This window comes from Zalophus californianus, chromosome 17 (genome assembly GCF_009762305.2).
Source record: "Zalophus californianus isolate mZalCal1 chromosome 17, mZalCal1.pri.v2, whole genome shotgun sequence".
Classification (NCBI taxonomy): Eukaryota; Metazoa; Chordata; class Mammalia; order Carnivora; family Otariidae; genus Zalophus; species Zalophus californianus.
Window position 1 is genome coordinate 49,793,856 of NC_045611.1, and position 20,357 is coordinate 49,814,212.

The 20,357-nt window shown below is 55.4% G+C and overlaps 1 protein-coding gene across 6 annotated transcripts; it reads left to right on the forward strand.

The window, feature by feature from the left end:
* Positions 1-1,186: 1,186 nt before the first annotated feature.
* Positions 1,187-18,532, forward strand: CBLC (Cbl proto-oncogene C). Of its 6 annotated transcripts, XR_003524005.2 has the most exons (12): positions 1,187-1,586; positions 4,579-4,725; positions 5,293-5,449; positions 5,718-5,839; positions 7,086-7,223; positions 9,960-10,047; positions 10,739-10,870; positions 12,266-12,424; positions 13,157-13,225; positions 15,796-15,911; positions 16,036-16,109; positions 16,218-18,532. XR_003524005.2 is itself a non-coding variant. In XM_027617089.2 (11 exons), the coding sequence occupies exons 1-11, from the start codon at positions 1,234-1,236 to the stop codon at positions 16,043-16,045; spliced, it is 1,491 nt and encodes a 496-aa protein (XP_027472890.1). In that variant the 5' UTR covers positions 1,187-1,233; the 3' UTR covers positions 16,046-18,532. The 6 variants fall into 6 exon arrangements, 4 of the variants coding, with proteins under 4 accessions (XP_027472890.1, XP_027472893.1, XP_027472892.1 ...); XM_027617089.2 differs by having other exon boundaries at positions 16,036-18,532; XM_027617090.2 differs by having other exon boundaries at positions 1,211-1,586; positions 4,612-4,725; positions 16,036-18,532.
* Positions 18,533-20,357: the final 1,825 nt, after the last annotated feature.

The following is a 20,357-nucleotide window of genomic DNA, read 5'->3' on the forward strand; positions in this document are numbered from 1 at the left end:
AAAAAGAATTCTCTGGGGTCTAAGACAGAATGAAAGCTGAGTGGGGAAAGGGGTTTAGGATGAGAGCTGAGGGTACTCCACCTCAAAGGGATGCCTGAGACGCAGGGACCGCTCGGCCCACAGCGCCCGGGGGTGGCCGCCCAGCGCACAGCCGGAGCGGGCTGACGCTACAGGTTACGCTGATTGGGGAGAAAACCACGCTCTTCCAGCCCCGAGCCTGCCGGACGCTCCTTGACCCCCGCATTCTTTTTCTTTTCTTTTCTTTTCTTTTTAAGATTTTATTTATTTATTTGACACACGGAGAGAGAGCACAAGCAGGGGGAGGGGCGGGCAAAGGGAGAGGGAGAAGCAGGCTCCCCACTGAGCAGGGAGCCCAACTTTGGACTCGATCCCAGGACCCCGGGATCATGACCTGAGCTGAAGGCAGATGCTTAACCGACTGAGCCACCCAGGCGCCCATGACCCCCGCATTCTTGAACCCCATCTTCCCGCCTCATCTCCTGGGGGGGTCCCACCTCCTCTGGAAATCTGGGTGTCTCAACTCTAGCCTGATTTTCCGCAGGCCCCTCACGTGGGGACTCAGGAATTACGTTGCCAAATTCCTGCTCCCTCAGACACCCAATCCCTGCTACTAGGGGACACCAAGGGGTCTGCTCATGCTATGCTTTTCTTGTCTGGGACAAAGGGATCGCACTATCTCCCCGACCTTTACTCCTAAAAATTTCAGCTCTCAGACCTTTAATCCCATGCCACAGCCAACGATCCAAACCTGGGTCCAAAAGTCCCAGGAGTGCTCCGTTCCAGCCCCAACTCCCCGAAGGGTTTGGATAGCTAAGCTCCCAGCCCTACACCCAGCCCGCAAAAGCCTCAGCTCTCCCCCAGCCCCTCCTCCACTGCAGCCTTGGGACCCAGCCTCCAGTCGGTCTCAGAAGGGTCCCAGGCGTCCTACCTTCAATTCCTACCCACTGAAGAGTCTCCTCCTATCTCCACCCACCGCAGCCACCCCCTCCAACTCTCTTTAGGGGATCAGACTTTCGAACCCCATCTCTAGGAACCCAGGTGCCAGATTCCCCCCAGACCCCGCCCGGTTCAGAGCGCAGCTAACCTGCTGTCCCCGCCCCGCTTCTCCAGGACCCGCCCCCTCACCTTTCGTTCCGGGTCCCGCCCCCACCCTGGGCGGGGCCGCACCTTTGCCCGCCGCCCGCCTACCTCCCGCGGCTCCCCGAGGGCCCCATGGCTGCGGCGGCAGCCCCCTGGGGGCGGCAGTGGGGAGAGGCCCGCGCGCTCGGCCGGGCGGTGAGGCTGCTGCAGCGCCTGGAGGAGCAATGCGGGGACCCCAGGCTTGCCTCCAGTCCCCCCTCGCTGCCAGACCTGCTGCCCCGCATCGCGCGGCTGCTGCGCCAGGTGGCCCACGCCCGGCGGGCGGCCGACGGAGGCGGCGCCGAGGGTCCCGGTGGTGCGAGGGACTTTCTCATCGTCTACCTTCACAACCTGGAGGCCAAGAGCAGGCAGGTGGCGGCACTGCTGCCACCTCGGGGTGGGAGGAGTGCCAACGACCAGCTCTTCCGGGAAGGCTCCAGACTCAGGTGAGCAGCCGCCCTGGCCGCAGAGAAAAGATGGGACCAGCGCCCTCCTCCCTCAGACCCAGGAGTCCAGGCCCCCAGCCCCTCCTCCTTCAGACCCAGGGGTCCGGGCCCCCAGCCCCTGCTCCCTCAGACCCAGGAGTCCGGGCCCCCAGCTCCTCCTCCCTCAGACCCAGGAGTCCAGGCCCCCAGCCCCTCCTCCTTCAGACCCAGGGGTCCGGGCCCCCAGCCCCTGCTCCCTCAGACCCAGGGGTCCAGGCCCCCGGCCCCTCCTCCCTCAGACCCAGGAGTCCAGGCCCCGAGCCCCCTCCTCCCTCAGACCCAGGGGTCCAGGCCCCAGTCCCTCCTCCCTCAGACCCAGGAGTCCAGGCCCCGAGCCCCCTCCTCCCTCAGACCCAGGAGTCCAGGCCCCGAGCCCCCTCCTCCCTCAGACCCAGGAGTCCAGGCCCCCAGCCCCCTCCTCCCTCAGACCCAGGGGTCGAAGTCCCAACGCCCTGTGCCTGAGAACCTAGAAAACTGAGCGACCCAGTTTTTTCTTTCTTTGGGCACCTATGCCCTCAGTTGCCCATTTCCCCTCCCTCTTGGCCATCCAGCAGCCCCCTTCACATTGCCCCACTCTTCCAGAGGCCTAGACACGAATCCTGGAAATGTGGGGACCGCAGGGAGCTTCTTGCACGAGGAGGGACGGACTGACATCCGATCACTGCCCCTGCCTAGGGGGACATACAGGGCCCCCCGGTCTTGCTTCTTAAACAACTAGCTCAGGACCTGGGGGCTTATCTGTAGCCCCTGCACCTCTTCTGAACTCTGGGGAAGGGGCTGCTGAGTGACAGGAGCAGATGAGGTTTAGGGTCTAGAGCCCAGAACAAAACAAGGTCTGGACCAGCGGCTCTTGACCCTGTCAAGGCAAATACTTTTGTCTCCTTAAATTCATCCTGAAATGAAATGCATAGGTTAAACTACTTACCTACCCATAATTTTTTAAAAATCACTGTAATACCCAAACTGTATTCTAAGGGATGATAAAAAGGAATGCCCTTCATAATAACATTATCTGTGTTTCAAATGAAAATGCCAAGACACAATTATAATTATGCTGGGAAGCAGAATTGGCTAGTCAGACACTGGCACCCCTAGGGAGAATCCCTACGTCACTGAACCAGTCTTCCTTCCATACATAGGATAGTTGAATTTCTGTAAAATTCAGTATAGATGTAAGATGTGCAGAAATTGCCTTTGTAAAATGGAATTGGGTTTTCGGTTTAGATCATTTTAAATAGATTTTCCACTTTCACAGATGCCTGATGGGACATTGGAAAGTGGAGTGGAATGTGAGCAAATTTTGCTAGAGGGGACTGTCCCCCACAATTTAGCCTCCCTACTGCAATCGCTATGTCAAGTGAATTTCTTTTTTTTAATTTAATTTAATTTATTTTTTTAATTTTATTTATTTATTTGAGAGAGAGAGAGTACATGAGAGGGGGGGAAGGTCAGAGGGAGAAGCAGACTCCCTGCTGAGCAGGGAGCCCGATGTGGGACTCCATCCCAGGACTCCAGGATCATGACCTGAGCCGAAGGCAGTCGCTTAACCAACTGAGCCACCCAGGCGCCCTGTCAAGTGAATTTCTAGAAGCTCCTTAGAAAGGTGGTATAACTCCATTGAGAATCACTGTTCTAGAAAATAGCATAGGGGCTTAGGGAGTGTCTGAGTGAGTGTTCTAGAGTTACTGGGGTCCCAGCAACTCTCTGAAGAAGATTCTAGAACAACACTCCCCACTAAAAATCTAATGCAACCCACATATGTAATTTTTTGTTTTCTAGTAGACATATTACAGAAAAAAATTTTTTTAATTAAATTACTTATTTTTAAGTAATCTCTCCACCCAGCATGGGGCTTGAACTCACACCCCCGAAATCAGGAGTCACCTGCTCCACCGACTGAGCCAGCCAGGCGCCCCGAGAACAATTTTTTTTTTAACAGGTGCAGTGAGTTTTAATAACATTCCCTTTATTTAACCCCCAGTATCCAAAATACTATCTCAACTTCTAATCAGTATAAAGCAATAATTAATGCGATAGCTCACATTCTTTTTTTTTTTTTCCACTAAGTTTCCAAAATCTGGGGCACCTGGGTGGCTCAGTCGGTGAAGCATCTGCCTTTGCCTCAGGTCCTGATCCCAGCATCCTGGGACCAAGTCCCACATCAGGCTCTCTACTCAGCGGGGAGTCTGCTTCTCCCTCTCCCTCTGCCCCTGCTCATGAGTGCTCTCTCTCTCTCAAATAAATAAATAAAATCTTTAAAAAATAAAATAATAAAGTCAATAATAATAATGAAAGTGCACTGAGTGTCGGCTGCACGCCAGGTACGCTGGGCATTTTCTGCGCTCAGAAGACACGGAAGAATCCTCACCGCTTGCCCTCTGACACAGGGGCTGTACTTAGCCCTGCACTTACGCCCATTTCACAGCTGAGGAAACTGATGTAAGGGGGAGAAAAGGAACCTCCCCCAAATGCCGCAGCTAAGTGTCAGAGCTACCCTCTGCTGCTCCCCACATCCTGACCCGTACCCCGGGGAGGCAGCTGGCGGGGAAAAGCACAGGGGTCCGCCCCCCAGGGCTGCTAAAACCAGGAAGGTTCCGAGCATGACGGGCTCACAGACCCCTCCCAATGCCCTCGGCTCTCGTGGGCTCCACCTCTGACAAAGCAGGGCTTCTCCTCCCGCCCCTGTGGGCTACAGGTGGAGGCTGGGGTCTGTGTGCCAGGGGGTCACTCGGATATTGGGGAGCGCCTCCCTTTCCTTCACAGATAAGGAAACTGAGGTTTGCAGAGGGGAGGTGTCGGGACTGCCATAGGCCGTCTTGGATTCGACTTTTACCCTGCACTGAATGGTTACAGAGTCTGGGGGCCTGGTGCCTGTGGGTCTTCCCCACAGCGGGAGCAGGTGTCAGTGGGAGCCCTGGGGTCCAGCCCAGGCCCTCAGAGCCCATCCCTGCAGGCGACAGCTGGCCAAGCTGGCCCTCATCTTCAGTTACATGCACGCGGAGCTGGGCGCACTCTTCCCCAAGGGAAACTACTGCGGACACACGTACCAGCTCACCAAGGCCCCGGCCCACACCTTCTGGAGGGAGCACTGCGGAGCCCGGTGAGTGAGCACCTGTCCCCGGGGCCCCTTAGCTCCTGGAGCCTCATTCTGTCCCTGCCCAGGGAACCCAGGAGTCCTGCCCCCAGCCCCCTCCTCCCTCAGACCTAGGAGCCCTCGCCCCAGCCACCTCCTCCCTCAAACCCGGGAGCCCTTGCCCCCAGCCACCTCCTCCCTCAAACCCGGGAGTCCAGGCCCCCCAGGCACCTCCTCCCTCAAACCCAGGAGTCTAGGCTCCCAGCTGCCTCCGCCCTCAGACCCAGGAGCCCAGACCCCCAGCCCCCTCCTCCCTCAGACCCAGGGGTCCAGGCCCCCAGCCCCTCCTCCCTCAGACTCAGGGGTTCTGGTCCCCAGCCGCCTCCTCCCTCAGACCCAGGGGTCCTCGCCTCAGCCCCTCCTCCCTCAGACCCAGGGGTCCAGGCCCCAAGCACCTCTTCCCTCAGACCCAGGGATCCAGACCCCCAGTCCCTCCTGCCTCAGACCCAGGAGTCCTTGCCCCCAGCTGCCTCCTTCCCAGAGGTCTTCCCATCCTAGGTTCCTCCGCTGCATACCACCCCCCCCCCATTCCAGGTGTGTGCTGCCCTGGGCTGACTTTGAGTGGCTCTTGTGCACCTGCCACCCAGTGGAATCTGGCTGCACGGCCCTGGCCTTGCGCTCCACCGTTAACCTCACCTGCAGCGGCCATGTGTCCATCTTCGAGTTTGATCTCTTCACCAGGCTCTTCCAGGTTAGCGACGGCCAAGGCTGGAAGCCTGGACTCTTGCGTCCTGGGGGAAGGAGAGGTTGGGAACACGGCCTCCTGGGTCTGAGGGAAGAGGGGCTGGGATCCCGGACCCGTGGTTCCCGGGAAAGGGAAGATCTGGGGTCTCCTGTATAACAGATTCCAAGGCCCACCCCGGGTGTAAGCCCAGTGGCTGGGTGCTGACACCCTGGGAGGCACGAGGTGTGGGCGGCTTCCTCCACCCCTCCCTGACCCAAGTGCTGCCCCGCTCCAGCCGTGGCCAACACTCCTCAAGAACTGGCAGCTCCTGGCGGTCAACCACCCGGGCTACATGGCCTTCCTCACGTATGATGAGGTCCAAGCACGTCTGCAGACCTACAGAGACAAGCCAGGCAGGTAAAAGGGCCAGGCCTCAGGAGGGGGAGGCTGCTGGGGGCTCCAGGGTCTGGATCCTGGGCTAGGGTGTTGGGGGAGCCCAGCCAGCCTTTGGGGAGTAAGAACGGAAGGGCTGAAGTACCTGGGACCCCAGACTGCCAAGAACTGAGAAGTAGGAGGCTGAGTGCCTCCAGCCACCCTGCCTCATCTCCTGGGACCTCCCAGGAAGCCCGATGATCTTGGGCAGTGCTCAACATGCACCAGCTTTCGAAGTGCTTTCTGCTGACACTCTCTTATAATGCACTTTCTCACAATCTGGCAGCTAAAGGAACAATACCTGGTCTGGCCAGGGGCCTGAAGACCCTGTCCTAGGATAAGATCCATTTCTGTTGAGTCAGAGCTCATATTGTACCATCTATTAAATATTTTTTTAATATGCCCCCCCCCCCCACACACACACACCTGCCGGGATAGGAGACTGGGATCCAAACACCTGAGTCCTTAAATGATTTCAAGCTGGGAAATTTGAGCCGTTGGGTCCTCCCAGAGGGCTAAGGATCGAGGGTGCTGAGCTACCTAGAATACCAGGAGGTTAAGGGAATAGGAGGTCACATTCATGAGTCTTTGCAGGGCTGACATACAAGAACCTCAGGACGGCAAGTATGTTAGCACTCCCCCAGTTACACTTCAGACTGGTTTAAAGGGAAAGCAAAAGGGGTGGATTAATTCTCATGTTTGAAAAGACCAGGTATGGGGTTTCAGGCCCAGCTGGATCTAGGTGCTCAAGTGCTATTGTCAGGAATCAGTGTCTTCCCTGTGTCTACTTTTCTCTGTGTTTGTTTCGTTCTCAGACATGGTCTCTCCTTATGGTGGCACAAGGTTTCTAGAAGCCCCAGCTGTACACCCTACCAGCTTAGCAACCTCTGTAGAAATGGGGTACCTTGCTCCTGATACTTGTAGAAAAAATCTCAGGGCTGACCTCCATCACTATGGTCAGGGGTCCTAAAAGGCACTGATTGACCAAGCTAGAATCAGCCTTGTCTAAGCCCCAGTGAAGGAGGATGAAGAGCCAAGCAGGTAAACCAATGGCTATCCCCTACAGTGGGAGACAGGAATCTTAATGCTCACTGCCTAAAAAGTGGGAAGCTGGGTTATAAAGAACAAGGACTTAGACACCTGGCTCCCCAACAGAATGGGCACCTGGGAAGTCCCAGATGGGACAGTGGTGACTAGTCCCTCACCCCACCCTACCAACCTCTTCCTCCAGCTACATCTTCCGGCCCAGCTGCACTCGCCTGGGTCAATGGGCCATTGGATACGTGAGCTCAGATGGCAGCATCCTGCAGACCATCCCTCTTAACAAACCCCTGTTCCAAGCACTCCTGGACGGACAAAAGGAAGGCTTGTGAGTCGCCATCCTGGCAGGGGGAGGGTGTCAGGAGAATGCGCTTCGAAAGGTGGTGCGTGTGTTGAGCACTGCCCAAGATCACTCTAAGGGCACGCAGTTCACAAGGCAGACATTATACATTTGCAATACTATCTTGTTCCAGTAGGTGGCAGATGAGGGTCTTGAGGAAGGAGAGCCTTTTCTTCTTTTTTTTTTTTAAAGATTTTATTTATTTTAGAAACAGAGAGAGCGCGAGCAAGCGCGCTTGCAAGCAGGGGGAGGGGCAGAGGGAGAGAGAGAATTTCAAGCGGGCTCTGCACTGAGCGTGAGCCCAACCCTGAGATCATGACCTGAGCTGAAATCAAGAGTCGGAAGCCCAACAGACTGAGCCACCCAGGCACCCCCAAGGGCGCCTTTTCTAGTTCACAGAAAGCTGCCGTGTGGGCTAGCAAGTGGCTGGGAGAAGGGCGGGGGGGGGGGGGGGGGGGCGACTCCACCGACTCCATTCCTGGGAATTCTGCTGAAAAGCTTTTGCTTCTAGATATCCATATCCTGTTCTAGAATCTAGACTGTTAAAGCAGAAAGAACTGGGCAAACAGCTGGACAGGTGTTTTCAACCTCTAACCTTGGCTGCCCCCCAGCCCCTCTTTCAGAAGCTGCCTTGGGTAGGAGAGGAGCGGAAAAAGGCGGGTGGGGTTCCTGAGTCTCTCCCTGAACCTTTAGCCAGACCTTTCTTACCAGGCATACCTAAGTGATATGATAGGAGACAGATATGCGGTCAGTTCTCTTTTGTTGCTAATGGTAGTTTTGTTCTATAAAGTCGCCGCAAACACTGAATTACCGAATACTGAGCCATTGCTCGTGGGGCAAATACGGGTTTAGATTCCTGCAAGACTCTGGTCCCATTTTTTTTTTTTTTTTAATTTTAAGTAAGGTCCACACCCAACATGGGGCTTGAACTCACGACCCCGAGATCCAGAGTCACATGCTCTCCCGGCTGCACCGGCCAGGCATCCCATCTGGTCACATTTTTCTTAACCAATTGCTACCTTTTTGGTAACCAATAATAACCTTTATGTGTGTTTCTGCCTAAAGATACCTTATTTAATATGTAGTCAGTTCTTTTACAGTGAAGTCAAGTCAAAACGAAGCTCATCTAACACCCGTATATTCTCTATAAGACGCATCCCAGCCCTGTATTTGGGAGCGCTGGACACTATCTTGGGGCCATTTAAAATGGCGAAATCACCAACAAAAAGCATAAAAATGCAAAAAACATGGCACCAAATGCACTGATAAGGATACTGGTTTATAGAGTAAGGAACTGAAATGAAAAGGTAGAGCGTCGCCTTCTCCAACCTCACGGAAACGTGTCAGGTGACTCAAATATTTTGCCATGTTGTGCAGTCGATGAATGACCACAAAAGTACCATGACTGTTGATTTGGGGGTGACAAATGTTAGCAAGTAGACACATTTGCAAGTACGGAATCCAAGAATAATGAAGCTCTATTGGTTATACTAGCATATCCCTACTTGACAACCGAGAAAAACTGAGGCACAGCGAGACAGAGCCACTTGCCTGTGTCACACAGCCACGGGGCTCACGGTCTGGGATGTGAAGCCAGGCTCAGAATACAGACCCTCGCCCACCGCAGTGTCTTAAGTTCCAGGTCAGACTTCATTGGAGAAAAGGATCCTAGATATAAGTATGAACACCATCAGTCTGGTTTAACCCCCCTCCCCCCACGAAGCACACAGACCCCACTACCCACTAGAGAGATGGGAATATCAAGGCCCTGAGTGAGGTGCAGAGACTCCAAGCACTTTCTACCATACAGTGAGGCGGCTTGCAGGGTCTGAAGTTGATCATAGCAGTTCCGTCTGTGGTGGAGGAAGCATACTGCACATGTTTTGTGGACGCCACCAATCTTTGCCCCCAGCATGATTGTGTCCATTTTACAGAAGGGAAAACTGAGCGCAGGGAGGTCGAGATGCCCAGCCCAGGGCACACAGCGTGTCTCTGGAAGAGCTGCATTGGGGCCCAGCCTGGGGCACCTGCCCTGCTCTACCTGGTTGGCTGGGCAGACCCACGAGGCTCAGGGGACTCGTGGCCCCACTGTAGAGTACAGTTGCGACCCAGAGGGTGCAGAGCCTCTTTCTCGGCTGTCCTGGAGCCCGGCGCTCAGACCTTGCCCACAGCCCTGGTCCTGCATCCCTCCAAGCCCCTCTGTGTGGCCTTGAGCTGTTACCTTTCCTGCACTGAACCTCAGTAACTATGTGTGAAGCGAGCAGTGTATATGGTCTAGAAGGGTCCTTCTGATTCTGCTAGACTAAGACTAGGATTTGGTCACCCCAGCAGTGTGTGACCTAAGATGCTCCTATACCTGGGCCTGAACACTCAGGAACGGGGGTGCTCTGGGAGAGCTGACGCTGGGATTCAGTCAGTTCCCTGGTTCCTGTTGATCTGATTTGTATTTCCAGAGCTTGGGACATTTAGGTCTAGGGTGCCTTTTTTGGGGGGGGAGGGTCTGAGGGGACATGGCCCTGCCCTGGCATCTGAGGGGACACCGCTTGCCCTGGGAAGTCCCAGTATGAGGAGAGGGCAGGCAAAAGATCCCCAGGCCAATGATGGGCTTGGGAGAGATGCTCATCCAGGGGCCCTCGGCCCATGGTAGAGTCCGGGGAGTCCTTGCTCTTCTGGGGTGGGGAGTCTTAGATGGCCCTCAGTACCCCCTCTCTTCCCTTCACCCAGCTTCCTCTACCCAGATGGGAAGAACCACAACCCAGACCTGACTGAACTCTACCAGACGGAACCCCATCCGTACATCCATGTGTCAGAGGTGAACTCCCAGCCTGTGCCCCCTACCGCCCCATCCCTGCTTCCTGCCCCAGCCCCCACACCGTGCCTCAACTCGGAATTCTCCCCCACACAGTCAGGCCCCAGAATCCCAGAGGCCTTGGGTTTTTGTGCTGGTGTGGTGGCCATGTGATCTGGGTTAAATCACTTGGCCTCTCTCTGCCTCTGTTCCTTCTACGGAAAATACAGCGCCTCCTGCCTCCTCCCCAGGGGTTTTTGCGGGGACTAAACCAGGAAATGATACTGCTGAGACGATCAGAATGGCTGGTGCACTTGAGCTTTCACCGATGACAGCCCCTGTACCAGCTCCTGGTCTTCACAGCCACCCCATGGGTGAGAGAGAAAGAACAAATGAAACCTTTTGGTATAAGTACATCCCACACAGTATTTGGGATATACTTAGACCTAAAAAGTTACGCATTGTTTACCCAAAAATCAAATTTAACAGGGCATCCTGTATTTCTAGTTGCTAAACCTGGCAACCCTGAGTATAGACCACCCCGGAGACCGAGTCTCCTAATAAGGTACATGCAGGAGGCTGCTGGACACACGGACTCGAACTTAGGAGGGTTCGGGGCTGGCATAGAAGTTTAAGACTTTCTTCCTGTGGCCTGACTTATATCCCTATGGCTGACACCCCCCCTTCCCACTCTCCCTATCTTCTTGCGTGCTAGGAGCAGCTGCGGCTATACTGGGCCATGGACTCCACGTTCGAGCTCTGCAAAATCTGTGCTGAGAGCAACAAGGACGTGAAGATCGAGCCCTGTGGGCACCTGCTCTGTAGCCGCTGCCTGGCCACCTGGCAGGTGGGTCTGACCACGCTGCCTTCCTGCCCAGGCTCCCCCATGGGTCTGACCACGCTGCCTTCCTGCCCAGGCTCCCTCATGGGTCTGACCACGCTGCCTTCCTGCCCAGTCTCCCCCATGGGTCTGACCACCCTGCCTTCCTGCCCAGGCTCCCCCCACTTTATGGTAAAAGCCCCTCCTAGAGGATCGCCTGCATGCCTCGTGGATCTGATGGGGAAACTGAGGCCCAGGGTCACTCAGGAGTGATGAGCGGGAGCCCACCGCTCTATGTCTTAGCCTCCGTCTCTGTCTTGCTCTGCGTCTCTCACCTCTGCTCCTGCTTCTCCAGCTGCGTTCTTATTAGTAGAAAGGGCTCCTTGTTCCTTGTTCCTGGCTGGGCAACCTGGGGCCAGTGGCTTCACCTCTCTGAGCCTTAGCCTCCTCCCCTGGAGAACGCGGCTGATAGTAGCAATCTCCCAAGGGCCGTAGTGAGGATCCAAGCCCACAAAGCCCTCTGCAAAGGCCCCTGGGAAACCCGGGGCTGTTGCCCCTGCGTAGTATAGGTACATTAAGACATTAAGCTTCTTGATGGTAATGGAGGTGTTTGACAAGCTTGATGGCCGAGGCATGCGTTCCAAGGACATTCATCTTGAATGCACATATTGTCACTGTAGGACACAGGCTGCTAGCAAAACGACCCAATAAGGAACCAGGCCACCCCACTCATGAAGCTTTAGAAAGCCCGGGGTAACCTGTCGGATAGCTGACCCCTTAAGACCCTGCTTTTCCCTTCCCACGTCCTAATGCCTCAAACTGGCCAATAAAGGGTGAACCCATGAATCCCTAGACACCCCACTTGGCCCCTAATAAAGGCAGAGCCCTGGGTGCATGCAACTTCCCTCTCTCTCCACCTGGGACCTCACCGTGGGGCCCCAGGCATGCCGCATACCCCCCAGGACCTGTGAGTAATTAGTCTGGTTCTTCGGAGCTCTGGTGGTTGTTGCTGAGGTGTGTCCTGGGATCATAAGAAGCCCAGGAGCTGGCGGAGCCACAACATTGGCCCCAGTGGCTCTTGTGAGGCAGATGCCTGCAGGGCTCACCACAATCCGTATGGGCCCCGGCAGGTGCCTCGGGCATTCCTAGGGGACAGCATCACTGGACGGCTGAGCCCCCCACAACACCCTGGCTCCGCTGGGCATCCTGCTTGTGCGCCCCGCCCCCGACCTCGCGCTCTGCTCCCATCCCCTTGCCATCCTGCATCTCCCCAGCTCCTCTCTTCACAGCTCCTCTCCCTCTCCCCCTGTTTCCCCCCATCTGTCCTCAGCACATCACTCTGTTGGGGAGGCGGGCCCTTGTGGTCCCAAGGGACATGGTGGAGAACAGGGCGACCCTGACCCTATCCCGTCCCACCCCCAGCACTCCGACAGCCAGACCTGTCCCTTCTGCCGCAGAGAGATCAAGGGCCAAGAGGCTGTGAGTATCCTATCCCAAGTGAGGCCTGCGGAAGCCAGGGCCACTGCCGAGGACCCGAGAGAGAGCAGTGACCAGGAAGATGGGGAGGAGGAGCTGGGGCAGGTGAGCAGGGCCAGGCAGGAGCTGCAACTGGAACTCCTGGGTCTGAGGGAGGAGGGAATTAGGGGCAGGACTCCTGGGTCTGAGGGAGGAAGGGCTGGGGGCCTGGACCCCTGGTCTGAGGGAGGAGGGGCTGGGGGCCTGGACCCCTGGGTCTGAGGGAGGAGGGGCTGGGGGCCTGGGCTCCTGGGTCTGAGGGAGGAGGGGCTGGGGGTCTGGACTCCTGGTCTGAGGGAGGAGGGGCTGGGGGCCTGGACTCCTGGGTCTGAGGGAGGAGGGGCTGGGGGCCTGGACCCCTGGTCTGAGGAAGGAGGGGGCTGGGGGCCTGGGCTCCTGGGTCTGAGGGAGGAGGGGCTGGGGGTCTGGGCTCCTGGTCTGAGGGAGGAGGGGCTGGGGGTCTGGGCTCCTGGGTCTGAGGGAGGAGGGACTGGGGGCCTGGGCTCCTGGGTCTGAGGGAGGAGGGGGCTGGGGGCCTGGACTCCTGAGTCTGAGGGAGAAGGCGGCTGGTGACAGGATTCTGGGGTCCTACAGGCCTGGACCTTTGCTTCCCCAAGGGTTTGGGGCTCTGACTTTCTCCAGCTGTAACTCTCCTGAGGGTTAGGACTTTGCCTTCTTCTCTAGTCTGTCTCCAAAGCCTAGAAGAGGGCCTGAATGCTGCGACTCTGGGCTGATGGACACATAGGGGGGAAGACAATGGCAGCTTACAATCCCCTCCTCACCCTCTGTCTCTCCTAGGTGGTTTCCTCAGCTCCCCCACTGCCCCCTCAGCTGAGTGCGTCCCCAGCTAAAGGCCGGCTGAAAGTGGTGAGTCAGGCACTGGTCTGAGGTGGGCAACTCAGGTCTTGTCCAGCCGCGGGGTTCCTCAGGAGCCCCCGGCCCAGCACTCACCCTTCGCGCCCATTGACAAGGTGCTGGGCAATCCTCTGTGCCTTCTCGTTCTCTTCCTTCGTTACCCCCCTCGCTGGCTTCCTGATGCTCCTTCCAGCATCCCAGGCATGTCTTACCCCAGGGCCTTTGCACCAGCTATTCTGTCTGCCTGGATTTCCTTTCCCCAGGCTCGCTTTCTCATCTCCTCCTCAGGGAGGCCTTCCCTGACCACCCTGTTTTATTGATAATAAGACACCCCCCCTCCCTCCAAGCCCCTTCCCTGCTGATTTCCATAGTTCTTTTCAGCACCTGGCAGAGGATATAGTCTGTTTCTCACCGTCAGCAGGGTCCCTTCGTCCTGAAGGTTAGGACTCTGTCCTCTCTGGTATGTCTCCAGAGTCTGGAACAGTGCCTGACACATAGCAGGTATACAGTGAAGAGGCGTTGAATGGATACTTTCAACTGGTTCTTCCCCGTAGCCTACAAAGTCAAAACTGTTCCCCTCTTCACTTCCCAGAGGAAGAAGCCTCAGAGAGGTGACCACACTCACCAAAACCTCACAGCCTGATACAGGAGAATCCGGTGTTGGGGCGGGGGGAGCTTAGAGAACCCTAAAATCATCTGCTTATTTTCTATGCAAGCCCCAGTCTTCTATCTCTCCCCCCACCCCTTACTTCCTACCCCAGGATTTTCTGAGCCCCTGGCCTGCTGGGGAGGGGCCTGACTCTGTTAGCATCTCAGGCTGAGCACACGCAAGATTCAATCAATACAGGGCCGTCTTCAAACAAACAGCTCAGGAAGTCCGGGAACATTATTCGACCGCAGCAAACAAGTGAGCCAGCAGGAAGGGGGGTGGCGGTGACACCAGCCAGGGAAGCTAAAAACAGATCCAGACCTGCAGCCAAAAGCAAATGGAAACATTAGGAGGCACTCAGCCGGCTCCCTGAGGACAATGAGGGGGACACAGCCCAAATGGCAGGCCGACGGGGGCATAGGGGCGCACCTTTGCCTAGGCTGGGCCCTCCGCCTGGCATGCCCTTTCCTCCGCTCCCCAAACCCTGCCCGATTCAAATCCCAGGCAACTCCTACCCTTTGTTCTTCAAAACACGCTGCAAGAGAGGCGGCCCCGGGAGGGGGTGGGGGGTGCCGCTGCCCAGCAAAGTGACCGCCAGAAGGAGAATAGTTAACGTGTATAGTACTTGCTATACGCCTGGCACTGCTCTTAACGTATTGATTTAATTGTCATGACAACCCAGGGAGGTACGTACTGTTATGACCCCTATTATGCAGAGCCAGATGTGGAGGTCACCAGCTCAAGATGACAGAGTCGGGACCGGCCCCCAGGCCCCTGGCTCTAGACTCCAGACTCCATCCTCCAGTCCCATGGGCCTCTGTTCTCCTGTCTGTGAAATGGGCACCATGCCGGTCCCTGCCGCATGGGGGCGAGGAGTGAGCTGCTGTGGGCACAAGGGCAAAGGGGGCCATGTCAGCGTGGCTGTGGTTTGCATAAGCTGTTCCCACACTGCTGTTCTCCGTCCAAGAAGCCCACCTCTAGGCAGCAAGCCCGTCATTCAGTGGGACCCGGCACCTTGCTGGCCTCCAGCGACCTCTCCCATCCTCACTGTCTCCATGCGGAGAACAGCAACAAGCCTGGCATGGGCCCTGCAAGTTCTGATGAAATGAGCAAGACTGGGTGTATGTAACCTGGGTCGCACCCCTCCCTGACCTCTCAGAAGCCCCCACTTGCCCCCCAGGGCCCCAAGAAAAAGCCAACACATTCTCCGCAGCCACAAGGCCTGGGGGATCTGACTCCTCCCCACCTCTGCACCCTCTCACCATACCCCCAACTCCTTTTCAGCAACAGTGGACCCCTGCTGTTCTTCTAACAGGCCAGCAAGCCCGCCGCCCACTGCAGGACCTCTGCCTACATCCTTCTTAATACTCAGCCTTCTGTTCACTTGCCTCCCCTTCCAAGAGGTCTTCCCCAGCCACTCCTATCTAGTCGCCCCCCACTCTCCCCATGCCCGTTTCAGTTCCCTGAAGAACATCTAACACTCTCTGGATATTTCCTTGTCCGTGCACTGATTACTCATGGTAAGCTTCTTGCTCAGTACATCATCAGTTGCATGAGGACAGAGATTTGTCTACCTGGTTCATAGCTGTCTCTTCAGAATCTAGAATAGTGCCTGACACTGTAGATTCTCAGGAAATGTTTGTGGGATGGATAGATGCGTGGATGGATGGATGGATGGATGGATGGATGGATGGATGAGTGGATGGATGGATGATGGTGGATGGATGGATGGTTGGATAGATGGAGGGATGGGTAGATGGATGGACAAACAAAACTTCCTACTCAAGCCAGAGGTGCTAGGGGATAAAACAGCATGGACACTGGGCTTTCCTCCCCCTCCCCCCAGCCACCAACGTATTACCACTGTCCAGACCCATGAAATCAAAGATAGCTAGAGCCCTGCTCTGACGTTCCTTAATCTCCTCCCCTCCAGGCACCTCTGGCCCTCCCCAGACTTCAGGGCCCTCTTTCCTTTCCAAGAGTTAAGACTGTGGCCTTAGCCCCATGGCAAATCACCTCCAGCCCTCAGGCCAGGGAGGGAGCCCCAGGGTAAGTGTAGAGGCAGCTGGGGTCTGGGACTCCTGGGGGTGCGGGAAGGTGGGGATGGGGGGGCAGAAGGGAAACACTGGTCCTAGGAAATCAACAGCCCTTCTTCAAACTCTCTCCACTGCAGAAACTCCTAAGGGAAAAGTCACCCCTCCGGCTGCCCCTGGGGGGCCCATGATCGCTGCCCAGGCATGGGGGCCAGTGAGTCTACTCCACCCCAGCCCCAGCCAAGTTCCCTCCCTTGGCCTGGCCCTACCCTGTCCCCCAACCTGGCTGTGATACTATCTAACCCCCTTCTCTGCCTTGCAGGGCCCCAAATGTGCTGCTAAAAGGAGCCCCAGGAGCTAGAAGGGGTTTGTGAATAATAAACTGCCAAGCCTGGTTGTCCTCTGATATGTGGAGAAAGTGCAGCAGCCACTAGGGGGCAACTTGACCTGGGGGGGGGGGGGTCCCTGAGGCCTGATCATCCCCCCCATTAATGCAAGGGTCTGGAGGGGCGAGTGGGGTACCCAGCTCCTCTGGATCCAGGAGTCCAGGCTCCCAGCCTCCTCCCTCAGACCCAGGAGTCCAGAGTTCCAAGTTTTCGGAGAATCAGGCAGTCATCCCTCTTTCCCCACGAATGCAAAAAAATTTTCTGGAACGAGATCCAGATATCCGAGTACTAAGGCCCTAGTCAAAAAGACCCCACATTTCTTTAAGAGTCATGCACCTGATCTTACCCCAATGTTCTTTCCTCCATTCCACTCTGGGAGAAGGATCCCAGTGATTTCCAGTCCAAATCAAACTGAGGACATGTCTCCCCACCTCATCACTGATCTTGGAGGGACCCAAGCCTCCCTCCACTTCAGTTCAAGCCAGCCCGCACCCCCTGAGCCCAGCCCTGTGCCCAGCCCCAGGCTGGGTGAGGCTGGGCGAGGCTGGGCGCATATAGCAGTAATCACTGCCCCCTGGTGGCTCACAATCCAATGGGTGCCATACAGTGATGACCCAGAGTGGGCAGGGCTAGGGGGGTGGGGGAGAAACGGGGCGCTACAGGAACCCAGAGTGGGCAGCTGAGCCAGCCTGGGAGGTCAGAGAGGACCTCCAGGAGGAGGCATCCAAGCTGAGACTGAAAAGAAGAGGAAAAGGTATCCCGGTGTAAAGGGAGCATGGAAGTCCATACCACAGATTTGTCCGAAGCAGCACAAGCCGGGGCAGAAAGGGAATTCATTGAGAGAACGTGGGATTTCTCACAGATTCCCGGGAGCGATTAGAGAACCAGGACGGGAAAGTGAGCCGTGAAAGGCAAAGGAACCACCGGCATTGGGCTCCGGTCTGAGCCCAGCCCCGATCCCGCCACAGAACTGGTCTGATGAGGCTACACTGAGGCCCCGAGGACCCCTGAACACCAACCAGTCACCTCGCTGCCTCTGCTGCCCCAGCAACCGGCTGAAGGTGCTCTTCTCATGCGCTGTTGCTCAGAACAAATCACGCCAACACTTAGTGGTAAACACTAAGGATTTGGGGACAGGCTCAGGTGGGTGGTTCTGGCTCAGGGTGCAAGCAGGTGGCACCTGGTCCAGGGCCTCTGGGGGCTGGACAGATGGCTTTCTGCAGTCAGACCTCTCCATGGGGTCGCCACACTTGCTAGCTTGGGCTTCCCCATGGCATGGCCGCCTAAGGCAGCCTGACTGCTCGTAGGGTGGCTGATGGCTTCGTGGGAGAGTCTCCCAGTGACCCTTTTCTACCTGATCTTGGGAGTCTTGCAGCATCACTTCCGCCACATTCTCTTCTTGACAGGAGAGTCACAACATGGCACAGATATAAAAAGAGGAAGGAACGTAGGTTTCCCTGCTCTTGGGGGAGTATCGAGATCAGATTGTTAGAAAAGCATATGGAATGAGAGATTCTGTTGCATCCATCTTTGGAAAATACAATGTGTCCCAACCACAAGAGCGTAGAACCAACCAGTCCCTGCTTCTTTGGCATTATTATATCCTAATTCTAAGTACAGTAGGGTTTAGGGGCGCCTGGCTGGCTCAGTCAGAAGAGCATGTGACTCTTGACCTTGGGATCGTGAGTTCGAGCCCGGCGCTGGGTGTAGAGATTACTTAAATAAATAGAAAACTTAAAAAAAAAAAAAAGTTCTTATCTAAACTTTCCCTGCACAATAAACTGTTGTCGTCCAACCCAGAATGCATTTATACTGCCCCCCCCCCAAGACAACACAGACTTGCAGTAGTTACATTTTCCAGCTGCTCTGGAATGCCTGGGGAGTCCCCATTCCCCAGCAAATGTGTCATGATCCCATATTCCACAAGCTGTGAACTGTTTTAAAGTCAACCATCACACACTATGTAAAATAACGGGATAAACGTACCGGAGTCCCCCTTATCCACAAGGGGAATGTTCCAAGATTGCTCCCGGACGCCCGAAACCAGACAGTATCCAACCCTGGATATACGGTATTTTTTAACTAGGGACTTAGGATTTGGCTATCTGTACATACCTATGATAAAGTTTAATTTGCAAGTTGGGTACACTAAGAGATTAACAATAACAATAAACTAGAACAGTTATAACAATGTCCTGTAATTAGAGTTATGTGAATGTGGTCTCTTTCTCAAAATATCTTCTTGTACTAGACTCACCCTTCTTTTTTTTTTTTTAAGATTTTATTTATTTATTTGTCAGAGAGAGCACAAGCAGGGGGAGAGGGAGAGGGAGAAGCAGGCTCCCCGCTGAGCAAGGAGCCAGATGCGGGGCTCAATCTCAGGACCCCGGGATCATGACCTGAGCCAAAGGCAGACGCTTAACCGACTGAGCCACCCAGGCGCCCCTAGACTCACCCTTCTTGTGCTGATGTGAGAAAATAATTGCCTACAGGATAAGATGTAGTGAGGGGAGTGGCACCAGCATTGTGACATATCCTCAGGGTACTCCTGCCCTTCTGACATATACATCAGGAGGAGGATCATCTGCTTCCAGACCACTGTTGACCGAAGGTAACAAACCATGGAAAGGGAAACCGCGATAGGCAGGGCTGCCACAGAGGAAAAATAAGGCTTGTTCATTAAAACGTGTAAGTGTATACACATGACACAGGACGGATGGGATCGGGAAATTCATATATTGCACAGATCTTGACTCCGCTCCTCATACCAAGCACTGTTCTAGGCGCTGGAGATACAGTGGTAAACAAAACAGTTTCCGTTCTCTTAGCACTTAGGTTCTACACAAGATAAACAATAAAAAAATAAATACATGGCATCAGTAAGTGTTGCAGAGGAGAAACATAATAAGGGAAATAGGAATCGCTGGGATAGCAGGAATGGCTCTTTTAGATAAGATGGCCAAGGGAAACTGATGCGGTGATGTTGGAGAAGAGATTTGAAGCAAGTAAGGGAAGGAGCTGTGTGGGGCAGAATGTCCCCGCAGAGGGAAGAGCAAGTGCAAAGGTCCTGAGGCCAGAACATGCCTGGCACTGGAGGAACAGCAAGGAAGCAAAGAGACCAATGTGGCAAGAACGGAGCCGGCAAGGGGGAAGAGAAAGAAAGACGGAGTCAGGGAGGTAACGAGGACCGGATCGAGGACCTCGTGAGCCATGGAGTGGATTTTAGCTTTTACTGAGAGGAGCCCTGGAAGGATTCTGAGCAGAAGAGTGATGTGGGTTGACTCACATTTTAACGGGATCCCTCTGGCTGTTTTGTGGGAATAAATTGTAGGGGACAAGAGCAGATGACGTTACAGTACTAGTTTCTGCAATTCTGCGAGGGACTGTGGCTGGTATTTATGCCTTCCCTCCTTCATACACACTCCAGACAGTCCTTCCCCTTCGCCCAGAACCTTGGCCAGTTGGATTCTTGAGGCACGTGGGAGTGGGAGTAGCTGATGAGAGGGAGCCTACCAGAGTCCAGCCCAAGCAAGTAGGCGCACAAGCGGGAGCCAGAGGAGCTGGGGAACGGGTGTCCGGGGTCGCAGTGTGTGAGCTTGTCCCCGGGAGCACTTGGAGTTGTATTTGTCCATGAGTGAGTTTGTACCATGTGTCCTGCGATGATCCAGGGAGCCTGCGTGCTCCAGACTCTCAAGCGCTGCAAACCTTCCCTGAGCACCTGCTCTGTGTCTGGCCTTTTCCTGGGGACACAGCAATGACCAACAGAGACAGCGCCAGCCCTGCCCTCATGGACCCACAGTCCAGTGGGGGGGGGCAGATTAATCCCCAGACAGGAAGACCCAGAATGTGCAGGACTGGGGTGGGGGAGCCCAGGTGATTGAGGGAGCCCAGAGGGGGCACTTGACCTAGCCAGGGGATCAGGGAAGGCATCCTGGAGGAGGTGATGGTGCAGGTAATACTAAAAGGTCTCCTCTCCCAGTGTAACAATTGCTTTCCTGTATCACTGATGAATAAAGTAGCCTTGACTCGTCTGACCAATAACTCCCAAGCTGACCTGTAATCTAAGCCTTCCTTCT

Excerpts from the sequence above, each read along its gene's own strand:
- CBLC (XM_027617089.2), top strand. The coding sequence starts at position 1,234 with ATGGCTGCGGCGGCAGCCCCCTGGGGGCGGCAGTGGGGAGAGGCCCGC. Across the intron at positions 5,450-5,717 it reads TCTTCACCAGGCTCTTCCAG|CCGTGGCCAACACTCCTCAA; the intron begins GTTAGCGACGGC and ends GCCCCGCTCCAG. Across the intron at positions 12,425-13,156 it reads GGGAGGAGGAGCTGGGGCAG|GTGGTTTCCTCAGCTCCCCC; the intron begins GTGAGCAGGGCC and ends TGTCTCTCCTAG.